The 23443-nt window shown below is 35.5% G+C and overlaps 4 protein-coding genes across 5 annotated transcripts; 1 reads left to right on the forward strand and 3 right to left on the reverse strand.

The window, feature by feature from the left end:
* LOC108992696 (protein CUP-SHAPED COTYLEDON 2-like) lies at positions 1-3355 on the forward strand. Its single transcript, XM_018967330.2, has 3 exons — positions 1-1074; positions 1183-1466; positions 2495-3355. The coding sequence occupies exons 1-3, from the start codon at positions 891-893 to the stop codon at positions 3104-3106; spliced, it is 1080 nt and encodes a 359-aa protein (XP_018822875.1). The 5' UTR covers positions 1-890; the 3' UTR covers positions 3107-3355.
* A 6666-nt stretch (positions 3356-10021) lies between these two features.
* LOC108992707 (putative pentatricopeptide repeat-containing protein At3g15200) lies at positions 10022-12159 on the reverse strand. Its single transcript, XM_018967337.2, has 2 exons — positions 10494-12159; positions 10022-10348 (listed from the first exon to the last, which is right to left on the reverse strand). Exon 1 carries the CDS (start codon positions 12157-12159, stop codon positions 10507-10509), a length of 1653 nt encoding a protein of 550 aa, XP_018822882.1. The 3' UTR covers positions 10022-10348; positions 10494-10506.
* A 2031-nt stretch (positions 12160-14190) lies between these two features.
* LOC118349441 lies at positions 14191-14790 on the reverse strand. Its single transcript, XM_035693876.1, has one exon. It carries the CDS (start codon positions 14788-14790, stop codon positions 14191-14193), a length of 600 nt encoding a protein of 199 aa, XP_035549769.1.
* Positions 14791-17042: 2252 nt separating this feature from the next.
* LOC108992714 (E3 ubiquitin-protein ligase RMA3-like) lies at positions 17043-19530 on the reverse strand. Of its 2 annotated transcripts, none has more exons than XM_018967343.2 (2): positions 19388-19530; positions 17043-18044 (listed from the first exon to the last, which is right to left on the reverse strand). In XM_018967343.2, exon 2 carries the CDS (start codon positions 18031-18033, stop codon positions 17248-17250), a length of 786 nt encoding a protein of 261 aa, XP_018822888.1. In that variant the 5' UTR covers positions 18034-18044; positions 19388-19530; the 3' UTR covers positions 17043-17247. The 2 variants fall into 2 exon arrangements, with proteins under 2 accessions (XP_018822888.1, XP_035549662.1); XM_035693769.1 differs by lacking the exon at positions 19388-19530 and adding an exon at positions 19356-19378 and having other exon boundaries at positions 17043-18046.
* Positions 19531-23443: the final 3913 nt, after the last annotated feature.

Here is a 23443-nt window from a genome sequence, read left to right on the forward strand (position 1 = left end):
ACAAATGAACAAATGCCCGAAAACAAAGACGATCATCAGTGAATCTCATGGAGAAACAGTGTCGGAGAGAGAGAGAGAGTGTGTGTGAGAGAGAAAGTACCGAAAGAAGATGGCGTGTGATAACCCTTGGCTTGGCTTGTCTATTTGATTATTTAATTACGCACTGTGCTGACAAGGGGAGATTTGAAACAGCTTTATTGATATCCATGGTGAAAGTCTCTCGTTTTATCTTTCTCCCCCATCTTCCCTCTCCCCTCCTTTCCACCACAAGAGGACCTCTCTCGTAAAATACTTTCTGTTCCCTCCCTTTCATTTTCTTCACTGACAGAGGAATACCTGCACACTTTCTCACGCACGCACGCATACTCAAACCAGACCCCAGAGCCACTCTTCAGACACATACATCACCCCTCTCTCTCTCTACTTCTCTCTCTCTAGCTATATGGACATGATAAGGACCTTGGCAGAACAGCAGAGAGAGAGAGAGTGATCAGAGTAACAGGAAAGGACAGGGCAGAGAAAACACAGAGATTTTCCAGCCATATCATCCCTTATTATTTCGCCTTTCTCCCTGCCACCCGATTCATCAAAATCCCCATGAAACCCATATAAGATCACTCTCTTTCTCCACCCCACCTATGAGTTAAACTAACAACTACCCAGACCAAACCTCTTTCTCCTCCCTCCACTATGACTTCTGTTCTTGAGTTCACAAACTCCTTGTCGTTCTCTGAATTGGTTTTCACAGATTCTTGAAGATTGGAAGCAAGATTCTGACCTGCGTTATTGATAACCCTTGCCAGTCTCTAAAGTTCTGCATAAAACTCGTTGCTTTTGCTTTTTTTGTTCATTAAGCTTCTTTTTCGCCTGTGACTTCTAGCTGGATTTCCATGGAGTCCTACGGCTATTTTGATAACACAGATGCTGATCACTTGCCTCCTGGATTTCGCTTTCACCCTACTGATGAAGAACTTATCACATACTACCTCCTCAAGAAAGTCTTGGACAGCAACTTCACCGGCAGAGCCATTGCCGAAGTTGACCTCAACAAGTGCGAGCCATGGGAGCTACCTGGTATTTACTTTTTTTTCAAAGCTCATTTCTGGTCACCAACGAGATTCACAAGTTTGATAGATTTTATATTTTTCTCTAAAAATTGTTTTTCTTTTTTTTTTTTTCCAGAGAAAGCAAAGATAGGAGAGAAAGAGTGGTACTTCTTCAGCCTTCGTGACCGCAAGTACCCAACTGGCCTTAGAACTAACAGGGCTACTGAGGCTGGATACTGGAAGGCTACTGGGAAAGATAGGGAGATTTACAGCACCAAGACTGGTTCTCTCGTGGGGATGAAGAAGACGCTCGTCTTCTACCGAGGAAGAGCTCCTAAAGGAGAGAAGAGTAACTGGGTCATGCATGAGTACCGACTCGAAGGCAAATTTGCTTACCATTACCTCTCTAGGAGTTCCAAGGTTCTCTCTCTCTCTCTCTCGCTTTCTGAGTGCGTTCGTAGATTGTTTTGCACTTTCCACTTTCCAGCACAAATGGTTCATTACTATTGTAGCCTTTACGTATTATTGTTTTTTTTTTTAAATAAATCACGTACTGAGTGGAAGGAGTTGGTCTTAGGCTTTAGTTTTTTATTTTCCGCCATTTTAGGCTTTATTTACGGCAATGTATCTATGGATGGGTTTTTTTAGGTAAAGTTTGATAAGGTTAGGTTAGGTTTTTCAGTTGATAGTTCCATTGATCGGAATGCTCCCGCTCCTCGGAAGTTGTTGTTCGTAGTTCCGTTCCAACTTCCTTCTGCTTCGACTTGAATGGTAATTAGTAGAAACTCGAGCCATTGGGCCTAAGTTAATGTTTCGTACTCTCACTTCGGCTGGTTTGTGAACAAAATTTATGGCATTGATTCCATCATCAGGATAAACTTAAAAGCATTGCTGTCTACATTGATTCTGGAATTTAGAACGTTTCGCATATCCAAAAGTAGAAATGCCCGACTCGGCGCGGCCTACAAACTTTTTAATGCATGGAACTTTGATCGCTTCGTCCTTCTGTATCCGCTTGTATAGCATTACAAGATGATTCACAGGAAATCCGTTGCTCTCTCTCTCTCTCTCTCCATAAATCGGTGGTAGAGGGTGGGTGGAGGATGAAATCACATATGAATGGGTTCTGCACTCATTTAATTGTTGAGACAAATTTCCTGTGCCATTCCGAAGCTTTGCTTCTATGGAATTTCACTATTTATTTTCTTAACGCGTAAGATGTTCAATTAGAATCTTTATAACGAGGCATTCAAACGAGTAAATTTATGATTAAGTCAATCTAAAACTTATATAAACATATGGAAACGAACTGAAAGCAGGCGACTTTGTGCCCTAACGTTTCTGATTATATTCTATATCTTTGTATTAATTTCTTTTGCTCTTAGAAACTTTTTCCTTTTCACTGCATTGTTTGCTGCGAGATATTTACACAAATTTCTTTCAAACAGGATGAGTGGGTCATATCCCGGGTGTTTCAGAAGAGCGGATCCGGCGGTGGAGGAAGTGTTGGATCGAAGAAGACTCGCCTGATCTGTTCTGCTGCTAGTATTACCTTGTACCCAGAGCCCAGCTCACCTACCTCGGTCTCCCTCCCTCCGCTGCTTGACTCCTCGCCCTACGCCACCGCCACTGCCGCGTCCTCCGTCAACCTCACCGATCGTGATCGCTGCTCGTACGACAGCCCAATTGCAAGGGAGCACGTGTCCTGTTTCTCCACCATAGCCGCAGCAGCCGCCTCCGCTGCTGCCACCAACTTCAACCCTAGCTTCGACCTCGCTCCACCACTGCCTGCAATTGCCTCCGTCGACCCCTTCGCGCGGTTTCCGACGAACGTTGGAGTCTCGACGTTCCCGAGCCTGAGGTCCTTGCAGGATAACCTTCAGCTGCCGTTCTTCTTCCCGCAGGGAGCGGCGCCTATGTTCCACGGAGGCTCCGCCGAACCTGGCCTCTGCAGCTCGTCTGGGACATGGCCAATGCAGGAGGACCTAAAGGTCGATGGCACCGGTGGTGGCAGAGCGGGAATGGGTCCCACTGAGCTTGACTGCATGTGGACCTACTAAAGAAGTTTCAGGTTTAATTTCTTCATACCTGGGCCCGAAGACAGTGATAATGAAGCTCTTGTTCTAAGTACTGTTGTTTTAAAGTCGGTTTGATATTGTGTAGGCCGCTTTTCGATCGCCATCAAACAGCTTATTATCTTCTGCTAATGCAATGATTCACTTCCTGGTAAAGTGAACTCATTGTTTTTTACTGTGCTTTCATTTTAGTTTAATATTTGTAATAAATTGAACTACTTTTTTTTTTTTTTACCTCGTTTTCATTTAAAATTCACTACAACTCAGTATATTTTATTATTATAATTTTTTTAAATATTCATATAAAATATAATAAATAATTTAATTTTTTTAAATTTTAAAATAATTTTTTTAAATTTTTACACAAAATATAACAAATAACTTAACTTTTATTTTACTATTCACTATCTCAATCCATTTTTTAATACAAATCACTCTTAGGAGACGTTTGGATTCGAAGATGAGTTGAGATGAATTGAGATGGATTGTGAATAGTAATGAGATGAGTTGTGAATAGTAATGAGATTTGTGAATTAAAATTATTGAATAGTAATAAATAGTAATAAGATGAATTGAGATGAGCTGAGATAATTTACGAATCTTAACGTCTCCTTAATATCTACTCGTGTTTTCAGTTTAATATATATTTTTTTGCTATATTATCGATTTAATAATAGTTGTGAAGTGGGATTATCCACCCGATTACTCTGACCACCTCATGTGGATAAATGCATATAGGACAGTTTTTCAAGTACTGTGGTGGATTCGATTGAGATGTTAGACCGATGCTTGTTGGTGTATATATCGAAAACGAGCTTAAAATATAATAGAAAATTAAAGCATTCGCTTTGGAAACCATGTAACTAAGAAGACACATGATAGATTTATGAAGATCCGGCATGGATTTAAAGAAATGAACGGTCGATTCTTCTCAGTACTTTGCAAGCGAGTTTGTACGTCAAATTACGCACCAATACTTATATATAAGATATTTATATAATAAAATATTGTAAATTAAAAATAAAAATAATTTTCATGAAATAAGAGATATTTTATTCTCTCTAATATATATATATATATTTTTTTCAATAAAAAAATTATTTCAATATCAATATACAGTTTGATGTGTCAAATTACTTATATCTAATAAGGCTCAAATATCATTGCAGATTCAGACATTTCAGATTTTATGTGGAAATATATTGGAAAGACGGTGAGAATCAATTCATGCACCGAATTTAATTCTTTTCATTTCAGTTAAGTAAATGGAACTCTAGAATAAATATACTTGATGCATTCCTAACAAAAAAGTCAAATCAATTCAACCGTGAGCTTAATGTGATTACTCTAATAGTTTTGGTACAAATTAACAATTATTCACATCACACACTTGTAACTTTTTATAGAATGTGTGTATTTTTCAGGTATGAGGTGTGGATGGTGAATAATGAGTAATAAAAAAGAAATTTTTTTACTGTAATAATAAGGAGCTAGATTAGTTCTCCAACGGCGGGTTGTCTTGCTTATTTTTATGACTATACTTTACGATATTTTGCATTAAACTCTTGATACAATATGTAAAGCGAGAAATTAAGAAAATTGTGAGCATTTTTTGTTTTTTTTGGGGTCCTTTTCCAGAGGGAACATTTTCCACGACATTTAATGGGCGGTTGAATAGAGTCAAGGAGCGTCGGCATCACAGTTAACTTCCACATGGGAGGGGGGACTGGGGAGTGCAAGGAAGACCTTTCGAGAGGACTGTGTCTTCAGCCCCCGCTTGTGGAAAGGACAAATTCAATGGTCTTATGTGAGTGTTAGATACAGATCAAAAGGTACTAGGCGATGGACCAGTCTATGCAACAACATGGGCTACTACTACCTTAGCTGCAGGAAATTATTATTGATCGTGACAATGTTGTGGTATATAATATCTCCTCTTGTGCCTCATACAAGATCAGTGATAAAAATGGAGAACCGGCCTATGCCATTTATTTCTGCTAATAAACCATGAAAACTTGTGGTGTTTTGTAGGACAGAAACACGATCCATCTGATTATTCCAGAGCCACTTTTTTCGTGGGTTGGGAATGAAACTATATATATTGCCAACCACCTAAACAGTCGTTTCTTTATAAGAGTAGTACTATTAATCCGGCTTATTTATAAATGAGGGGTATTGCCGCTAAGAATTTAACAAATTGACGTAATTTCAAGTCATTTTTTATATTCATTTTACAATAAAAATAACTTAAAATCTGACTAATTAAATTTAGCAATATCAATTTGCATGTAAGATTACTTTTATTGTGATCTATATGTAGCTAGAGTATTATCTTTTTAAGAAGTCATTGAATTTGCAATTAATGTTGATAACAATCGAATGACATTGCTTTTTTAGGCTAATATTGCCGGAGAATTAGAACATGAGCAATTAGGACTATATCTGTTTACAACCTACATATAATTGACTTGACATGCCATACTGTAAAACTTTATCACGGACACTAGTTAAGTTAGGGTTAATAAACAAGAAACTCGAAAAACCCACTGTCAAAAAAATAAAAATATTAAAAATCCCTCCAGCTTCATGCTACGCATTAATCTAGATATATATCCCAGCCATTGATCATTAATTTGCACTTTGGATATATTAATTAATTTGGAATTCTCACTCCTTTTATTATTATTATTATTATTATTAAGAAACATATATATTCGAGAGTCCGAGACCACTGAGTATTAACTGCATGTTTAATGGACGCCCCATGCATGCTAACTACAAACAATGATCAGATACGGGTACGAGACCTGCAAACAGTGGCGGCGGAAGGAGGCGCTGGCTGCAGCCTGCAGGCAGAGACCGTGCATGGCCCCCCCCCGGATTCTCCATGCTGGTTCTATATATATGTTATATGGCTCCCGGTCGGCCCCTCTTAAGTTGTAGAACACTGCTAATAACTGTTCTTCAGAGAAATGGGTGTGTACATTTATAATCATTATTCGTTTGCAGCCTCCCATTTATTTCTTTGATCGATATTGAGTACTTGCAGCGCGCATATATTTATATACATGTAAGAAAACCTAACTTTAAGGAGTAAATATTACGTTGGCCGTCTCCAAAACGAAAATTAAACAAGAAGATGCGATCCCCGTGATTCCCACAGTGGGAAGAATAAATTAGTGGAGGTCCACACTGCGGACGTTGTTCATCTGAGACGATCGATGAAGTTGTTTATAAACTTATTTTTGGTAAATATACATTAGAATACAAGTAATTTTACATACAATCGTGAAATGCATAAACGTCACGTAATTATTTTTAAAAAAATAGAGTCTATTATTAAAAAATTAATTAATTAAATTTTTTTTTTCATGTAGATCTCATATTTTATCCATTTTTTTGAAGTGATTACGTTACAGTTATATAATTTACGATTGTAAATATATTTTCTCTTTAAATATATATATATATATATATATACACACTAGGAAATGCTCCCGGGTGAGTTAATCTCAGAGTGCACATGACATAATGATTTAAATAAATAAAATAAGTAAAAAAGTCAGTAACTTATTTGTCTGGAAAAAAAAATACAATATTAAAGATGGACAAAAAATTTAGATTAAAAAAAATCTAAATTTCAACAAAATATGAGCATTGGTTTGTATTTATATTGGATTAGTTATTTACGAGCAATGCTATATACAATCTCCTTTTGAGAACTGCAATGCAAGTCTAAGCAATTTTATATTTAAAAAATTTTAAAATTACAAAAATAACCCTCCTAAAATAATGCATTTTCTCATTTAATAAATGGTCTGTACATACAGTCCCTAAGTGGGAATTGTAAATAGAATTTTTCTTTATTTACTCTTTATATATAATAATAAAATATTATTAATTTTTTATTTTAAAAAAATTGAAAATAAGAGGAAAATAAGATCAAAAGACCTCAATTCATGTGCGTCGTAGGGCAATTAAAAATCTTTCGGAAAAATATAATTTTTCATTAAATTTTATAAAAGAGTTATACGTCAAATGATCAAGGATTTTAAAAATTTTTTGATAAAATATAATATTTTATTAAATTATATAAGAAAGTTACATGTCAAATGATAAAAAATATTAAAGTCTTTTGATTAAACAAAAACTTAACAAAAAAATAATAAAAATTGAAAAAAAAATAATAAAAATAATTATTTATAATGAAATAATCATTTATTATAATAGAATAGTTATATACACGGGCGGGCGTCTACGTTTTCCTAGTTAGCTAGTTGGACGTCATGCTCGCGCGCTATATTTGCCAACGCACGTACGTACATATATATTTCAGACAATTACATATCACGTACAATTTTTTTTTTAAAAAATTTTTGGTTCTATTTTTTTCTCCTCGTACGACCTTTAATCAAGATTTTGAAAATGTGTTTTTTTTTTTCCAAACGAAATTCCAAAAATCAGTTCGAATTTTATATATCCTGCAGATTGATCTAGAAAACTAGATGCTCGCAAATTGAAACTTTCTTTTGTTTCAAAGCCTTTATACAGCTCCAAATCATCTTTTTTTTTTTTTTATTATAAATTTAGGAAGGGAGTCGAACTCAAAACTTTCATTTTAGAGATTTAAGTGTTATATCATCAGACCATATACCTTTAACATCTCCTGATCATCACTGGTTCAAAGTGTTTGCAATGTTCAGGCATCATTCTTGCTATACCCGCGAATTTAATGCAATGAAGAATTTATGATGAGTAGCAAATTAACAATAGTCAAATTTAAAACCAACATGATTTATTCATAAATTCTACGTATTATTATTGAAAAAAGAGAAAAAATCTTGAATCTATATAAAAAATATATATATTTTTTTTAATATGAATATACGAAATTTATACATCTTAAAATTTATATAATATTAATCAATTTAAAAACTTTACACAGGCCACAATATCAACTATTTTTTTTTTTATATATTTTGGATAAGTTAATATTTCGCTAATAAAAGAAATTAAAAGTATAAAATCAAGTAGGCATGATGATGCCATATGTATAGATCTAGCTGTCAAATGATTCATTTTTAGAGAACCGAACGGGAAGAAGTCTATTTTAGGATCGTCAATATTTAAAAAAAAAAAAAAAAAGGGAATAAAATCGTAATCATAGTATATTTCAGTTGGTTTTGAACCGTGGGATCAAGCAGAGAGATTGGTGGGTGGAGGTGCGTAATGATTGTGAGATGGAAAGAGTCAAGTCAACATATTAATTGCACGCAGCTTGGTACGTACATTATCAAGCCTAAATAAAAGAGACACAGCTACTCCATCAAGGAAAGGAAATGAGTAGCAGGATACCTCCATTATTCTGCCTTTTTATGGGGTATCTCGTCTCTGCTCAGGGACTCTACTTTGGTAGGTTCCTCCCGGTGCATATGGCTATGGCACAGCACGCGGGTGTCCCTTATTTGTGCAACTTTTTTTGGACTTTAACCTTAAGTTGAAAACGCTCCCATTACACTTCATACTGAACACAGAAGAGGAACATCCAATTACCAAAACAGTTTTGTTATTGTCACCCTATAATTGAGACCGTATAGTAGCATTTTTCTTATAAAAAAAAAAAAATTGAAATTATTTTTTCCAATTTATGGGCTGTTTCTAATTTTTTTTTTTTTATAAAAAATTATATTTTTAAGCTGTTGTGTAGAACATATCTAGTAAATTACTTATACGACATAATTTGATTTAAGAAATGAATAACTCTTCTAAACTTTCATTTCTCCATTGAAATTTAAAAAAAAATAATGTCATCTTAAAAATAAGTAAATCTAATTCCTAACTTTTATGTCAATATGTTGTTAACTAAACCCCAAGTCGTACATTTAATAGTTTTGAGATATTTTATTTTATTTATTTATTAGTCTCGTTTTCCCAAGTATTTAATGTGAGTGCAATATAAAAAAAAAAAAGTGGATATAAGTAAAATAAAAAGCAATATCTTAGTGAATTGACAAATGTGGAATGTAAAGGATTGCTTTGCAAAGTTGAATACTTCATGGGTTGTTTAAATAGAGCAATGGTAAACTTGTCGATTGGGCCCAATGGTACCCAAACTTTTGGGCGGGCTTGGACCCAAATTTAGACGGGATGTTGTTTGTGTTGTTTTTATTTTTATTTTTATTTTTTTCCTAATCAGTTTGTGTTGCTATTATACTGTCTCGTATATAGTTTGTTACAGCAATATTTCTACAGTCAAAATGTGACATAAAGCCTATACTTATTATTTCTACACCCTCAACACCAGTCTTTTATTATTTTCAAGAAAACTGAGATACATCATACTATTTATAATAATCTATTTAGAAACAAGAAAATTGACAAAAGAAAACTTCTCACCACCAAAAGAGGTGGCTCGACCACCCTAGGGATGATGGTTCATGCCATCCTGCTAGGTGGTTGGAGACTTGGAATGTAGAAATCCACCCCTGCATGGGTTTTATTTCAAATATATATAATTTATTGCGATACTGTGAAAGTGGACTTATGTGGGTTCCAAGTAGAGATGGGCAGGAAATTCTTTGGCGCTTAATCGAGGTATTCAAGCTGAAGAACAGGTTGTTCTAGCTAGATACCATCAAGAATTCCTGACTATTTGATGGGAAAAAGTCCATATTCGAAGTATTTTTCCCTTCCAATATTTTTCTATTGAAGCTTCCCTCGTTCCTTGTATTTCTCTCTATACAAGCTTTTATCATCTATTTCTTAAAAATGGAAGGTAAGACTTGTATGTTAACCTGGATCACCCCTAAAGCTCAAGCCATCCCTAAGGGCTTGGAATTCCGCCTTTGTATTTGTCCCTTCTCCATGGTAAGCTGAGAAAGCCCCCACCAGGTTTCCTTGTTCATCCCAAATCACTTCTCCCCCTCCACTTCCCCCTGGAGTGCCAAGGCTGCACCAGTTTATATTAAGTTTAGCATACCCCCTGACCGGATTCCTCCCATGGATAAAAACCAAGCAAGAGAGACAGAGATGGCAACCCTATTGTTAGCTTGTTTGACCCTCCCCTCAAAGCTGAGCAATTCTCTTTCACTTTTTAGTGCATCTTCTTTTTCTTCTTCTTCAAATCAGTTAAGATGACAAGTACATTCAGGTCGCTCAGTTTCTACAAAAACCTATCGCGCAATGCTTCTCTAAAGGTAAATGCAGAATCAACTCCTCGTTTGGTTGCTGAGAAAAATAATGAGGAATTAACAAGACAAATAAAAAGTGAGAACTTTACCATATCCAAAATTCTTGTAATAATTTTGATGTTCCGTTCTAAGTAAGGGATTTACAAGCTTAGTTCAACTTTCAAAGTTGGAGGAAGCATTACCTTCTCTATCTCTCTATGAGCTGCCATCCACCTCTGCTGAAATTTCCACTTGTTCGCCTGCTCTCATTTTCAACTTGTCGTTCATGTCATCGACAAATATATTGGTCCTTGGCTCTGGCACCATTCCCTTCGATATCATCTGCCTGAAAAAACGCAGCGCATCTCGTATTCTCCCCTTGTCATAGAAGCCATGGATCATAATAGTATAAGATCGACGGTCATGTCCCATCCCGTTTCTCTCCATCTCCTCCCATGTATATCTTACTCTTGCCTCATCATCCCAATCCATATACAACTTCAACATCAAATTGTATGTGTCACAAGTCATCTGACACCCATTTCTCTCCATCCTTTCCATAAGCTCTGGAACTTCCTCTGGTTTCTTCAAGGACTTGAGCAAGTAATTCCAGGTTTTATCAGTTGGCAAACAACTGCCCTTCTTCTGTTCCATTTCTTCCAAAAGCTCGTATACCTTTTCCATCCTCCTTATCTTACAGAGGTGCTTGATTAGCGAGTTGTAAGTCGCCGCATTTGGTAGACAGCCCCGCTCCTTCATTTCCTCAAAAACTTCCAAAGCTTCAGGGATCCTCTTCTTGAAACAAAGCGCATAAATGATACAATTGCAGATCACTACATCTGGGTTCAAACCATTCTCCCGCATAGCTCGGAACAACTTGATCGCGGTGCCCAATTTCCCCTTCTTTGTCAGAGCGTTTATGAAAGTCCCGTGCGTGAACAAATCCGGCCGACATTTAGATGCAATTATTTCATTCCAAAACCTTTTTGCCTCGTAAACATTCCCCAACACGCACCAGCCGTTGAGAATGATATTCCAGGTCTTGATATCGCAACCAAACTCGTATCGCTTTGAATGAAATAAAGTTTCCGCAGCCTCCACATGCTTATACCGGCATAACCACATTAAAAGCCTCTGAAATGGAACCAAATCACTGTCTAATCCAAACTCTTTCCTCCTATTGAATACACCAATTGCGTCCTCCACCTTATGAGCAGCCGCAAATCTATTGATCAAAATCCCATAGGTCTCTTCATTGACAAGGCCCTTTCTGCTCGACATTTCGTCGAGCACTTTGACAAGCTCCTCAAAACGCCGCAATTTCCCAAGAATATCAAGAACCTCATTGTAAACAACCGACCCAGGTGAGTAAGCACTTCCTTCTCTTCCTCTTTTACAAACCCACTCGAAAAATACATACGCTGGTCTCCAATCCGAACGATGCCGCTGAAGTACGTTCAGCACCAAATCCTCGCTCAGCGTGAGCTCGCATAGATCGAGAGCACGCTCAATCTCCTCCGCCGGCTTGTCCCTTCGAAACTTGAGTAGATTTTGAACAAAAATAGTTGATTGGTGATCTGGGTCTCGTCGAAACTCGCTGGGTTGATCAGAATCAGCGACTGAGTGCACAAAGCGAGTCGTTTCGGCTCTTCCTGGTAAACGGAATTCGGATCTTCTTGTGAAAGTTGCAGATTTCGCGCTCTTTGGGCTATGAGGATCAAGAATATTGGCAAGGGGAGAGAAGGGTTTGTGTGAAATGAGATGGCGAGAGCGATCATTTGTGGAGAGTGCTTGGAATTTTAGTTTCAATTCACGTTGGATGTTTTCCCGGGGAAATGCTCTCAACGGTTGGAATTTGGAGTACTGCATGATGGGCCTGTTTGAATGGGCAGAATCGATGTGGCATTATAATATATGATCAGATTCTAATTTTGAGCATCGCTCGTTACCTGGCGGTCCATTTTTTCCCGTCGTAGTTTTCAGTGGCAAGTTAGGCGATAGCTTAGATTAAGATGGGATGATTTTATATAAGAGTAATGTTATATATAAGTTCTAAATAGATAAATTTTATACAAGTTTTTTTGTAAAAAAGTGAATCATACAAATAAAGAATAGTTTTTTTTATATTATTTTCAGGTGGAGTCTACTTTTTTACAAGGGCTTGCATGAGTTTGTCTATTTAAAATTTGTATAAATCATTTCTCATTATATAAAAGTTAAAAGTTGAATAAAATATTATTAAAATATTATTTTTTAATATTATTATTATTTTGAGATTTGAAAATGTTGAATTGTTTATTGTATTTTATGTGAAATTTTGAAAAAATTATAATGATGAGATGAAATGAGTTGAGATGGTTTCTCAATTCAAACTGAACCTAAATCTTTAGCTGCAAAGGGATTTCATTAAAACAAATCAAAATTATTTTTATTGTAAAGTATATATAACATATCATATAAAGTCGCATTAGTTTATAAGTTAACTTTTATGAAATATTTTTGTAACTCTAACACTTATTTTTTCAATTTAAAACTAAGCTGATTAAGACTGCATTTGGATGTTGAGATGAGTTGAGTTCTTTATGAATAATAATGAGTTGAGATGGTGAAGCGAGTTTTGTGGGATCCACCTAATATGAGTTTAGATGTGTTTGTATGTTAAGATGAGTTTAGATGTATTTTTGAAAAGTTGAAAAATGTTATAGGTCTCACATGTAAATATGTGTTTAGTTGAAAAAAATTGTTGATCACACGTGTAAAGAAGTTTTGAGTTGAGAGAAGTTTAATAAATTGAGAGTTGGGTGTTTAGATATTAGAATAAGTCTAAATCTGAACCGAACTCAGATTGCTATAGAGATTATAAGGTGAGTACAGTCAAAAACCAAACGAGTGCTTAGAGATTTAATCAGGGAATGTAAAATCTCCAATGTTGCTATAGAGACTGTAAGGCGAGTAACAGGGAATGATACCAACCGAGAAGGGTCTCTTTCATTGATCTTATTTTCTGGACAAGGGTTGAGGCCCTTGGAACTCTAGAGATCCCCCATTAATAGACTAATTCTTGAGATTTAATTTTGAACTGTTAACTTTGATCAAATCAATCTCTCTATTAATATAACGATACAAATCCATCAAAGACTACGGCATCACCAATGAATTACTGCCGTCATATTTGAATATTAAAAAAATTATTTTAATGCTCAATTATATAATAATATAGTCGAATTTCATGGGTGTCGAGTTTAGTAATAATAATAATATTATTATTATTGTAATTTAGTCAAATTTCTTGGGTTGGTCACATTGAATTTATGTATATATATTGGTAACTTGCACATTCCATTTGTGTTTTCACAAGGCAGGCAGGGAGAGTGCGAATGTTTAGGAACATGTGTCTGTTCCTCTAGCCTTTTTTTTTTAAGGATGGTATCCCAAATTTATTGATTGCCCTCACTTGTGGCGGAAAAAAATCGTGGTTACATCCCAACACCTGGTGATTACATAAAATTCAAAACCTAGGCGTCAAAAACCAGTCCAAAGGACAACACTAATTAAAATAACAACACTATTTTCAATAAGACACACCAAGTACATGGAAACCTATAAGGGAGAAACAAAACCAAAACAGAGAAACAAGAACATAAAACAATCCAAAAAATGATTTACCTGGTACAAACCTTATTGGACCTGCAAATGTGGTAAACCCTATTTGTCTATGCGAAGAAGACCTCTTAATCGACTAGGCCAGGTATGATTGTCAGACCATTTTGAGTTCAAGCTCTCAGCCCCACATTTTGCTAGGAAGTTAGCCACAGTATTTCCTTCACAAAAGATATGATTCACAATATAATCCAACCTATTCAGGTAATCTTGAAGATCATCCCAGTAGTCTTCTAAGTATCAGGTATGACAGTCACCCTTAGTGATCCAATTTACCAGCAATTGAGAATCTGTTTCAATTTCAACACGCTGAAGCCAGAGGGTATAACATCTACGAATTCCTTCCAAAAGGCTACTGAGTTCGGCAAAGTTATTAGTACTCTGACCCAGAGATATCGAATAAGCCAGGAGGAGATTACCATTAGCATCCCGAATAACACCCCCGACGCCAGAAAAGCTTGGATTTCCAAGACTACTACCGTCAATGTTGAGCTTTACCCAGCCCTGTTGGGGTCGGGTCCATCTTATCATCCTAACCCTTTGCGACTTGGGAGACAAAACCAGAATCTCTAGTCTATTTAAAATATCAATGTCCTTGTTGGATACAGAGGAAATTTTCAGAATATGTTCCATGATACAACAAAACCATACTTTAGAAGCGTACCAGACCGACTGAGCCGTATGACCCTTGTCCTCATACTGAGCTTTACAACGTCTCTCCCAAAGTTCCCAAGAGATAATAGAGGGAATAAGACCTAGAATAATACGTATCTGGGAAGAGCTACCCGCACGGCGAAACCAGAAATTTGTCTGTTCCTTCCAAGTGAGGAATGAAGGCATGTGGACCCCAACTTGATTAGCTGCTAACCGCCAGACATTTCGGGGAAGGTCCTCCGTGCAGAGGACATGATTCAAGTCCTCAGTATGGTCCTCTTGGCAGCAGTTACATTTTGAAGCAATCGAAATACCCACCATCTTAATCTTTTCATCAACACTCAGGCAATTATCAGTGGCCTTCCACTTCATGATGGAAATTTTCTTAGCATGATTGGCGTGCCAAATCCACTGGGCCCAAGGTAAAGGAGGAGCCCAAACCCTAATGCAATTCCAGGCACTCTTGGTAGTAAATGTACCCTTCATATCTCTCAACCAAACCAGTACTTCATTGCCCTCTTTCCGTCTAGCCAAGTATTCGTACAACTCACTAGCCTTCTAATGACCCACTAAGTTATTCAAGAGAGACGTATCCCACCCATTTTCAATACAACAATCCTTAATCTTAGCGAAGGCTGAGCAGTCACAGGAAGGTGACTATTGAGGGGACCTCTTGTATCCCAATTTTCATACTGAAAGGAGATGTTTCCCTCTCTTACAACGCATTTGGAGCGATTAAGGACCTTCGGGATACTGCAGACAATTGATTTCTAAAAACGAGTCCCTTTAGAGGGCTCTAGCAGCGATAAGTGAGTTCCTTTGAAATATTTGCCTTTGAAAAAATCCGCCCAAAGAGACTTACCCTTGATAAGATTCCAAGCAAACTTCATGTGTAAGGCTCTCTGAACATCCTTAAATTCCATAATCCCCAACCCACCCTCATTAGTAAGGTGTAGATATTATTCTAAGAAATCTATTTCCTATGACTTTTGCCTTCAGACTCATCCCAAAAAAAGGAGCTCAGGAGCTTGTTCAGACTAGTAATCACCATTTTAGGAACCTCTAGCACCGCTAGAAGATGAGTGGTCATACTAGCTAAAACGTGGTGCAAGAGAATAACTATCCCACCACCAGAGAGAAATTTCATCTTCCAGCCCGCAATCTTATTTTTTACTTTACCCAGCAAAGCCCCAAAATCAGAAGTCTTCAACCTACCATCCACTATGGGCAACCCCAAGTACTAAAATGGAAAATGACCCTCAGTGAAACCAGTGAGTCTGAGTAGGGAATGTTTCCTGTAACCCGGAATTCTCTTTGAAAAGAAGATGAAACTTTTCTCTTTGTTGAGGACCTGTCCTGTCCAGACCTCATACTTGTTTAAGGCCTCCATCAACCCTCGGATAGATTTCTTATCACAATTTGCAAATATAACGATATCATCGGCATACATAAGATGGGAAATAAAGGGGGTCCCTCTGGCTTGAGTAAAACATCTGATTTTTCCTGCCTCAAAATATTTCTTAATGAGACGGGAGAGAACTTCTTGCATAATGATCGAATACCACGAGGATGAAATACAAGCATTGATCAAATCACAAACATGAGGAGAGAAACCAAACTTGTTCAAAACGTGTAATAGAAACTTCCAATCTACTCGATCATAAGCCTTTGACATATCAAGTTTAATCAACACGTTTCCCCTGTCGATGTTTTCAAAAATACTGTGACCTGAGATAAAAGCTCATTGTTCCTGCGATATCATTTTAAGGAGCAAATTAGTCAGGCGAGCCACAATAATTTTAGAATAAATCTTATAAATCACTAAACAGAGACTAATAGGTCTAAATTTGTCGAAGCTCGTAGGCTTGTCCATCTTGGGAATTAACACAATAGCAGAAGCAGTATAGCACCTAGGAAAAAAATGGTTCTGGAAGAAATTATGAGTGGTAGCAAGAAGATCATCTTTGACCAGACCCCAACAGACTCTGAAGAAACCAGAGCCGAAGCCATCTGGCCCGGGGCTACTTTCAATGGAAATGGTAAAGAAGGCATCCTTAACATCCTTTATGGTAGGGACTCTGCCAATGACCTGGTTCTCCTCATTGGTAATGAGAAATTATTTGTATAAATCTCAAATAGACAAATCTCATACAAATCCTTATAAAAAGGTTGACCTCATCTTTAAAAAATATAAAAAAATTATTCTTTATTAATAAGATTTATTTTTTTATAAAAAATTTGTATAAAATTTATCTATTTAAGATTTATATATAATATTACTCCAATAATAATAATAGCGAAGACCAGGTTAGGTAAAACACGAGTGCCAGACTGACCCAGAAAATTTTGAAAATAATCAACGGCAGATTTGTGAATTTCAACGGAGGTAGTTAAAACAGTACCATCTGACAAGCTCATATGGCACAAGTTCCTTTAAAGTGCAATCCCAATCCAATCAAATTCCTGGCTCCACTGGTGATCGTAAGCGGCAGATACATCCATACCAATAATTCATCATAAATCCAGCTAAAAAAATGTCACATAATACTATACACAAAAAAGAAAAAAAAAGAAGATGATCTACGGCACATAATGTTACATCTTCCGGCGACTATAAAGGCCAAAGCCAGAAAGGAAACGTGATCAGAAAAGGAGAAAACACAAGATTATGAAACAGAAGAGAAAAATGGAAAGTCGATTAAGAGACTTGTCAAGCTGCATTTCCTGCCTTCTCATCCTAGTACTGCCAATCCCTGTGCGAGGATGGGAACCCGGATAACGATAAGGGTATACACTTATATTTGAGCTCCCAAACATCCTCGCGTATACCATCTCCCCAAACATGCCAATTGTTGGACTAAATAAACGAGCCATCGCTTCACCCCCAAGAAAAGTTGATGCATCTGCAGCTAAACCTCCATACATGTGAGGAAAGTATTGCTGGTGATGAAATGACTGTGACTGTGACTGAAAATAATTTGGGTGAAGTTGGTGGCTGGAATCCAAAGTAGAGTTTGTAGCAGAAGTAAGAGTGTTCAATCCGAAAGGAGCTGGTCTGTGGGGTATGACAAGGCCCGAGTTGGGTTTCTTGCCAGTAGAATCTGGAGGGGAGGAGCCCCGGCCATACAGGGGGACCAACGATGTCGGTGAGATGTTAGCTTTACAAACGGGGCACTTCCGATGCGGATCTGGGTCATCTGCGGAGATTTGTACATGAAGCCACTTGTAAATGCATGGCCAGCAGTACAAGTGACCGCAGAGAGTGACCACAGGTTCATGTGCTGAATCTAAGCATATGTTGCAATCAAAGCAGCCATCTTCATTGTCTGGGACTGATGTTGGGGCAGAAATGGATTTCCATGTCTGATGAAAAGAAACATCTCCAGCTGATTCGAAATGTAACTCAGGCTCAAAGAAATTGTGTTCCATAGCTATTTACTCTGTTACAAAATGAGGTCTCGTTAGGATGATACTGGATGCAGAAATATCCATAGAAACTCATCAATAACAGATCAGAATGTATAAAAGAACGAATGAATAGGAACCAAGGGAGAGGCCAAGATCAAATAATCTACGGTTAAGTTAGTGGCAATCATCAAATGACAAGAGAAAAGGGAATGTCAAACAGCCAGACTGGCTGCAAACAGATGAAGGAAGAGCAAAAAGCATGCTTCAAAAACCCCAGAATCACGGCTAAGAAGAATATGAAATATGGACTCTTGCCTATCATCATCACATTTAGGAAGTAAAAGAGAGAATTATGTCTGTTATTCCAGCAGCATAATCCACGCTAGGCCCCCCTGCAACCTAGCACTCCTTTTCTATCTGGCACCTATAATATCCGAGGAGCACTGAGCTTTAGAAATATCTATTACAATTTACAGACGCGCATCAATTCCAGGATTCTGGCAGTGGACAACTGAAAAACCTCTCTTTCATTGGAAAGACCGGGTCTTCTTAATAATTCAATTCATTCCGCTCATGTGGATATTTCTACAACACCACAAAATCCGAAGTATCTGATTTACAAACGCCAGACTGGGCGAATAAAAGATATCATCAAAATTGAAAACACTTATTCGATCCTATGATTCAAACTTATTTTATACATTTAAGCTAAGATAATTACAGACTGATCAAACTATGGCCTATATAATATATTCATCTCTCCATTAAGTCAAATAGAAAAGGAAGATGGACCAACCCCTCTGTATTTTTTTTTTTTTTTGGGCTACGAAACGAAAGGAGGATCCTCTTGATAAGTAGATCCTACCGTCTCCCTTCGCAGTTTTCTAAAACCCAAAAAGATAAACTGAAAGTTCAGCAGTTCAACGTTTGTCTCCACTTCATCGAGGAAAATATATCATTATGGGTAAGAATATTTTCTTGTTTCCTGTCCCTCAACTTCACCTCGGCCTAATGACAACGAGAGAAAATATTGCAATACACTGACCCTCAATCCCTCGAAAACATGTACAGCCCTTCTTGTTTCAATCGATGAATATTACCAGAAAAATTAAGCATAAAATTTAGGATCCAAAGAGATAACTTTTCTCACAAGAAAACTGAGCACAAAATAAACTCCCCATCATATAGAACATATTATATATACACAGAAAAACTCCCAAAGGATTGATTTAGGAAACGAAGTCCGGGACTGGACATCGTTTTCAAAAATAAAATCCGAAAACAACAAAGAAAATCCATTGTTTACTAAAACCACTGCAATCAAATAAGCAAACCAAAAGAATCGTTTAGAAAGAGAACAAGAAAACAATCATACCTCGTTTAGAAAGAGAACAAGAAAAGGGTCTCTGAATCAAAAACCTTGAACCGAACTCTTATGGAAGAGAGGGGAACAGACACGCAGACTCAGAGAGACGTTGAATCGTGAAGAAATGGAATGGTTGAGGTTGGTGAATGGTGAATAGGGTGGGGTTATTTTTATATACACACACAGGCGTTCAATGTATCGCTAACGCGTAGTAAAATTTAATGCTTTTACAATATTGACCTTTCAATGAAATAAATTAGAAATATAATTGAGAAATATTATATATAGAAGCCACTGTTTATTGAAGTCAATTTTGCACAAATTAGGTGTCAAAATATACACCACATGGTTAAGAGGGAAAACGAGAGAGAGAGCAGAGAGGAGAGAGAGAGCGACAGCAGAGATTAGAGAGAGAGAGTGGAGATGAGAGAGAGAGCGAGACGAGAGAAAGAGAGCAGAGATGAGAGAGAGAGCAAGACGAGAGAGAGAGAGAGTAGAGATGAGAGAGAGAGAGCGAGAGCAAAGATGAGAGAGAGCAGAGCGAGACGAGAGAGAGAGCAGAGATGAGAGAGAGAGAGCGAGAGCAGAGATGAGAGAGAGAGCGAGACGAGAGAGAGAGCAGAGATGAGAAAGAGAGCGAGAGCAGAGATGAGAGAGACCGAGACGAGAGATGAGAGAGAGAGAGAGCTAGACGAGAGAGAGAGCGGAGATGATGAGAGAGAGTTGATGAGAGAGAGATGGGAGAGAGACGTTGGTGAGAGAGAGATGAGAGAGAGAAGCCAAAGGAAGATAAAAAAAAACAATTGGATGAGAGACATCCACATAGTATGTGCATTGTGTGCACCACTACAGTAGATGCCGTATAGCACTTCTCAATAAATTATAATGGTGTGTAAATTAATTATCAAAATATCAGTAGTACTACTAACATGTGTAGACCGGTAGATTTGTGGAATTCACATCGATAATTTTGACTTGCCAACGGCAGAATTTTTATCTATATTAATCAAATTTTATTTAAAATAATATATATGCACTCTCTAGTGAAAATCAAATACTAAGATATGCATTTACTTATGTACTTTCTTTTGAGTTATTATCTTCTCAAGTTAATGTTTAGAGCATAACACATACGTCTTTTAAATAATAAAATTTAATTTACAAGATTCAAAATTAAATTATGATATATAAGTATTTTACTAATTGTATTTTCTTTTTGTCCCCGGCCTATACTCCAATAGTTTTTCTCTCAATATAGAGGCAACAAGAAAATTGAAGAAAACTCATTTTCCTTAAGTTCTGCAAGGATTTATTTTTTTCATTATTATCATTTAATTATAAGAAAATTATTTATTTATTGACAGTTATTTCTTATTTAAATGAGTATATTCTAATACAAATAGTCAATTTTATAACAAATAAACGTCATAAATATTTATTTTTCTTGTAATGAATTTATATGTCCTTGGTTTAGTTTAGTTTGTTTGTTTCCTCAAATCTTATTTTCCTAGCTAATGTTGTTTCTTTAAATGTACGTTGAGTTGTCAGAAATAATAAATGTTATCATAAAAATATATCAATTATGAGAATGTTGAGTTCTACGAGTAAACTTTTCATACTAGAATATCGTAACAATTCTAATTAATCAACCCTTGTTTAGAAGTAATATTAATACTGAATAATATGTTTATCGTTTCAATTTTTCTTTTTTTGGCATACATTCACTTGTTAATTAATTATTTGAGAATTCAATAGCGTGTCTATCTTGAAGTACTTGAAGTAACAAAGTAACCAAGAATCATTTATTCTAGATGAAGGGAGAAAAAAAGAATATTTATTTCAAACTTATATACATCAACGGTACGGTGCTAGCTAGCTATATATTAAACTTAGGTTATAATATATATAGGGTAGTGATTTGTATAATTCTAGAGCGTACAAGTCTTGTAAACTATTTTTTTTTAAAAATTGATAATTTTTTTAAAAAAAATCTATTTTTTATGATAGACTCTATTTTTTTTCAAAAAAAAAAAAAAAAACGAAACTTACACTTTTTAAAATTATTATACGATCATTTTGAGATCTTTTCAACCTTGGCATGAAATAGATCTTTTTTTTTTTTTAATATGGTGATCAATTAACCTAGCTAGCACGTGTTCAAATAACATAATATATCGTAATATATCATTAAAAAGTAAATATAAAACAATGCATGATAAGGGTATTATAGTAGCTCTCCTAGTATGTATATATTATATATGGTTATTATTTTGTTGTTGATCTTTAGAAATTTAAGGTATTATAGTACGGCTCTTAATTAATTTATGTTCCCTTCAATAATATATATATATATATATATATTATATAGCCTCCTATATATCAGACTATCTATCAATTCCTTGGGACCGCATTGGTAGCTAGCTAACACCTTGGAATTTCGTTTCTGAGGATCAGTTTCCTTTGAAATTAAGTAGAATTAATTAGTAGGGCTGGCCAAGCCAACTTATTTATAATCTTCCTCTTGTCCCACCACAATATTAATTATTTTGTTTAGAAATTGTAAGGAATTATCCCCTTTTTTCCAATTCGAAGTCAAATATGTACTTAATTCAACTCGTGTGTGCTCTAGAAACCCCCAATAAGGACAAGTTAAACATATTATAATTAGAAGAGGTTTGGATAGTGAATCGAAATAAGATAAAAGTTGAATAAAATTTTTAAAAATTAAATTTTTTATTAAATTTTATTTAGAATATAAGATTTATTATATTTTTTATTAAATTATATTATATGAATAGTGTGTGATGTAAATAATTTTAAATAGCACTACTCAATTAATTTATGTAGTAGATTTTTAAATTAACAATATATTTAATAGATTAAAATATAAGAAATATTACCGTAATAATAAAATTTTATAAAAATAAATTAATAATTTGACGTTGCTTATAAGTTATATGTACGACTGAGTTGCTCGTCCCTTCGCCCCTCATCGTAATCTACTTCGGTCTACGTTGCATTGTTGTTAGTCAAAGACATAGAGAAGGTAGCTTTAGATGCCGTTTTAATGCAACTCTTTACTTTTCAAAGGTACAGTAACGCTATTTCGTGTTCTGCACCCAAACACTTTATAATTTATTGCATTTTTTTTAAACAGTAGTTAATTTGGATTGAGATATACATTATTTAAATAATACGTTATTTCAATTAAACCGTAGTTAATTGAATGGCCGAACCTATGACAATCCAGAAGAATGTGACCCTTGGATCAAATTGTCAACGATTTTGTGAGGTGGAGTGATGACACGTGGGCACCCGTGGGATCTTATAATCTTTCAGACGTAGATTAGGATGTTTGACTTTAGATGGTATGAGTGACAGCTGGCTTCCAAAAGTTTCTCCGGCTACAATTTATTATTGTAAAAGTATAATGATAGAGTTAGTACTATAATATTATTCATTTATTATTATTTTTCATTTGATTTTTTTAATTTTTAATTTTATTTAATAATTAAGAAAGTAAATATTAATAAAATTATATATATTTTTAATTTTTTTATAGTGATTAAAGATGTTAAAAAAATACTTAAAAGAAAATAATAAAAAAAATTAGAAATATATTTGAATAGTAAATTGATAATAATAGAGTAGTAAGTCTATCACTACTCTTATTATTATATATATCGGATAATAATATTCTGGTAATCCCATTTCGTCCATTCACACAGCTAATCTAGGGTTCAAAAACATGTTTCAATTCTAGTAAATAGATAAATAAATAATCCAAAATTTAAAAAAAAATCGCAGACTTAAGGGTTTGTTTGGTTCCTTAACTCCTCTTAACTAATCACAACTCATCATTACAACTTTTTTAAATTTCAACATAAAATATAATAAACAATTCAACTTTTTCAAATTTTAAAATAATAATAATATTAAAAAATAATATTCTAATAATATTTTATTATCTCAACTTAACTTAGTTCAACATCCTAACGCATACACACCAGAATAAATAGAAGCAAGATAATTTGTCTTTTGGGGTCTAGAGTGAAGTATATAAAT

Source organism: Juglans regia, chromosome 9, assembly GCF_001411555.2.
Source record: "Juglans regia cultivar Chandler chromosome 9, Walnut 2.0, whole genome shotgun sequence".
NCBI lineage: Eukaryota > Viridiplantae > Streptophyta > Magnoliopsida > Fagales > Juglandaceae > Juglans > Juglans regia.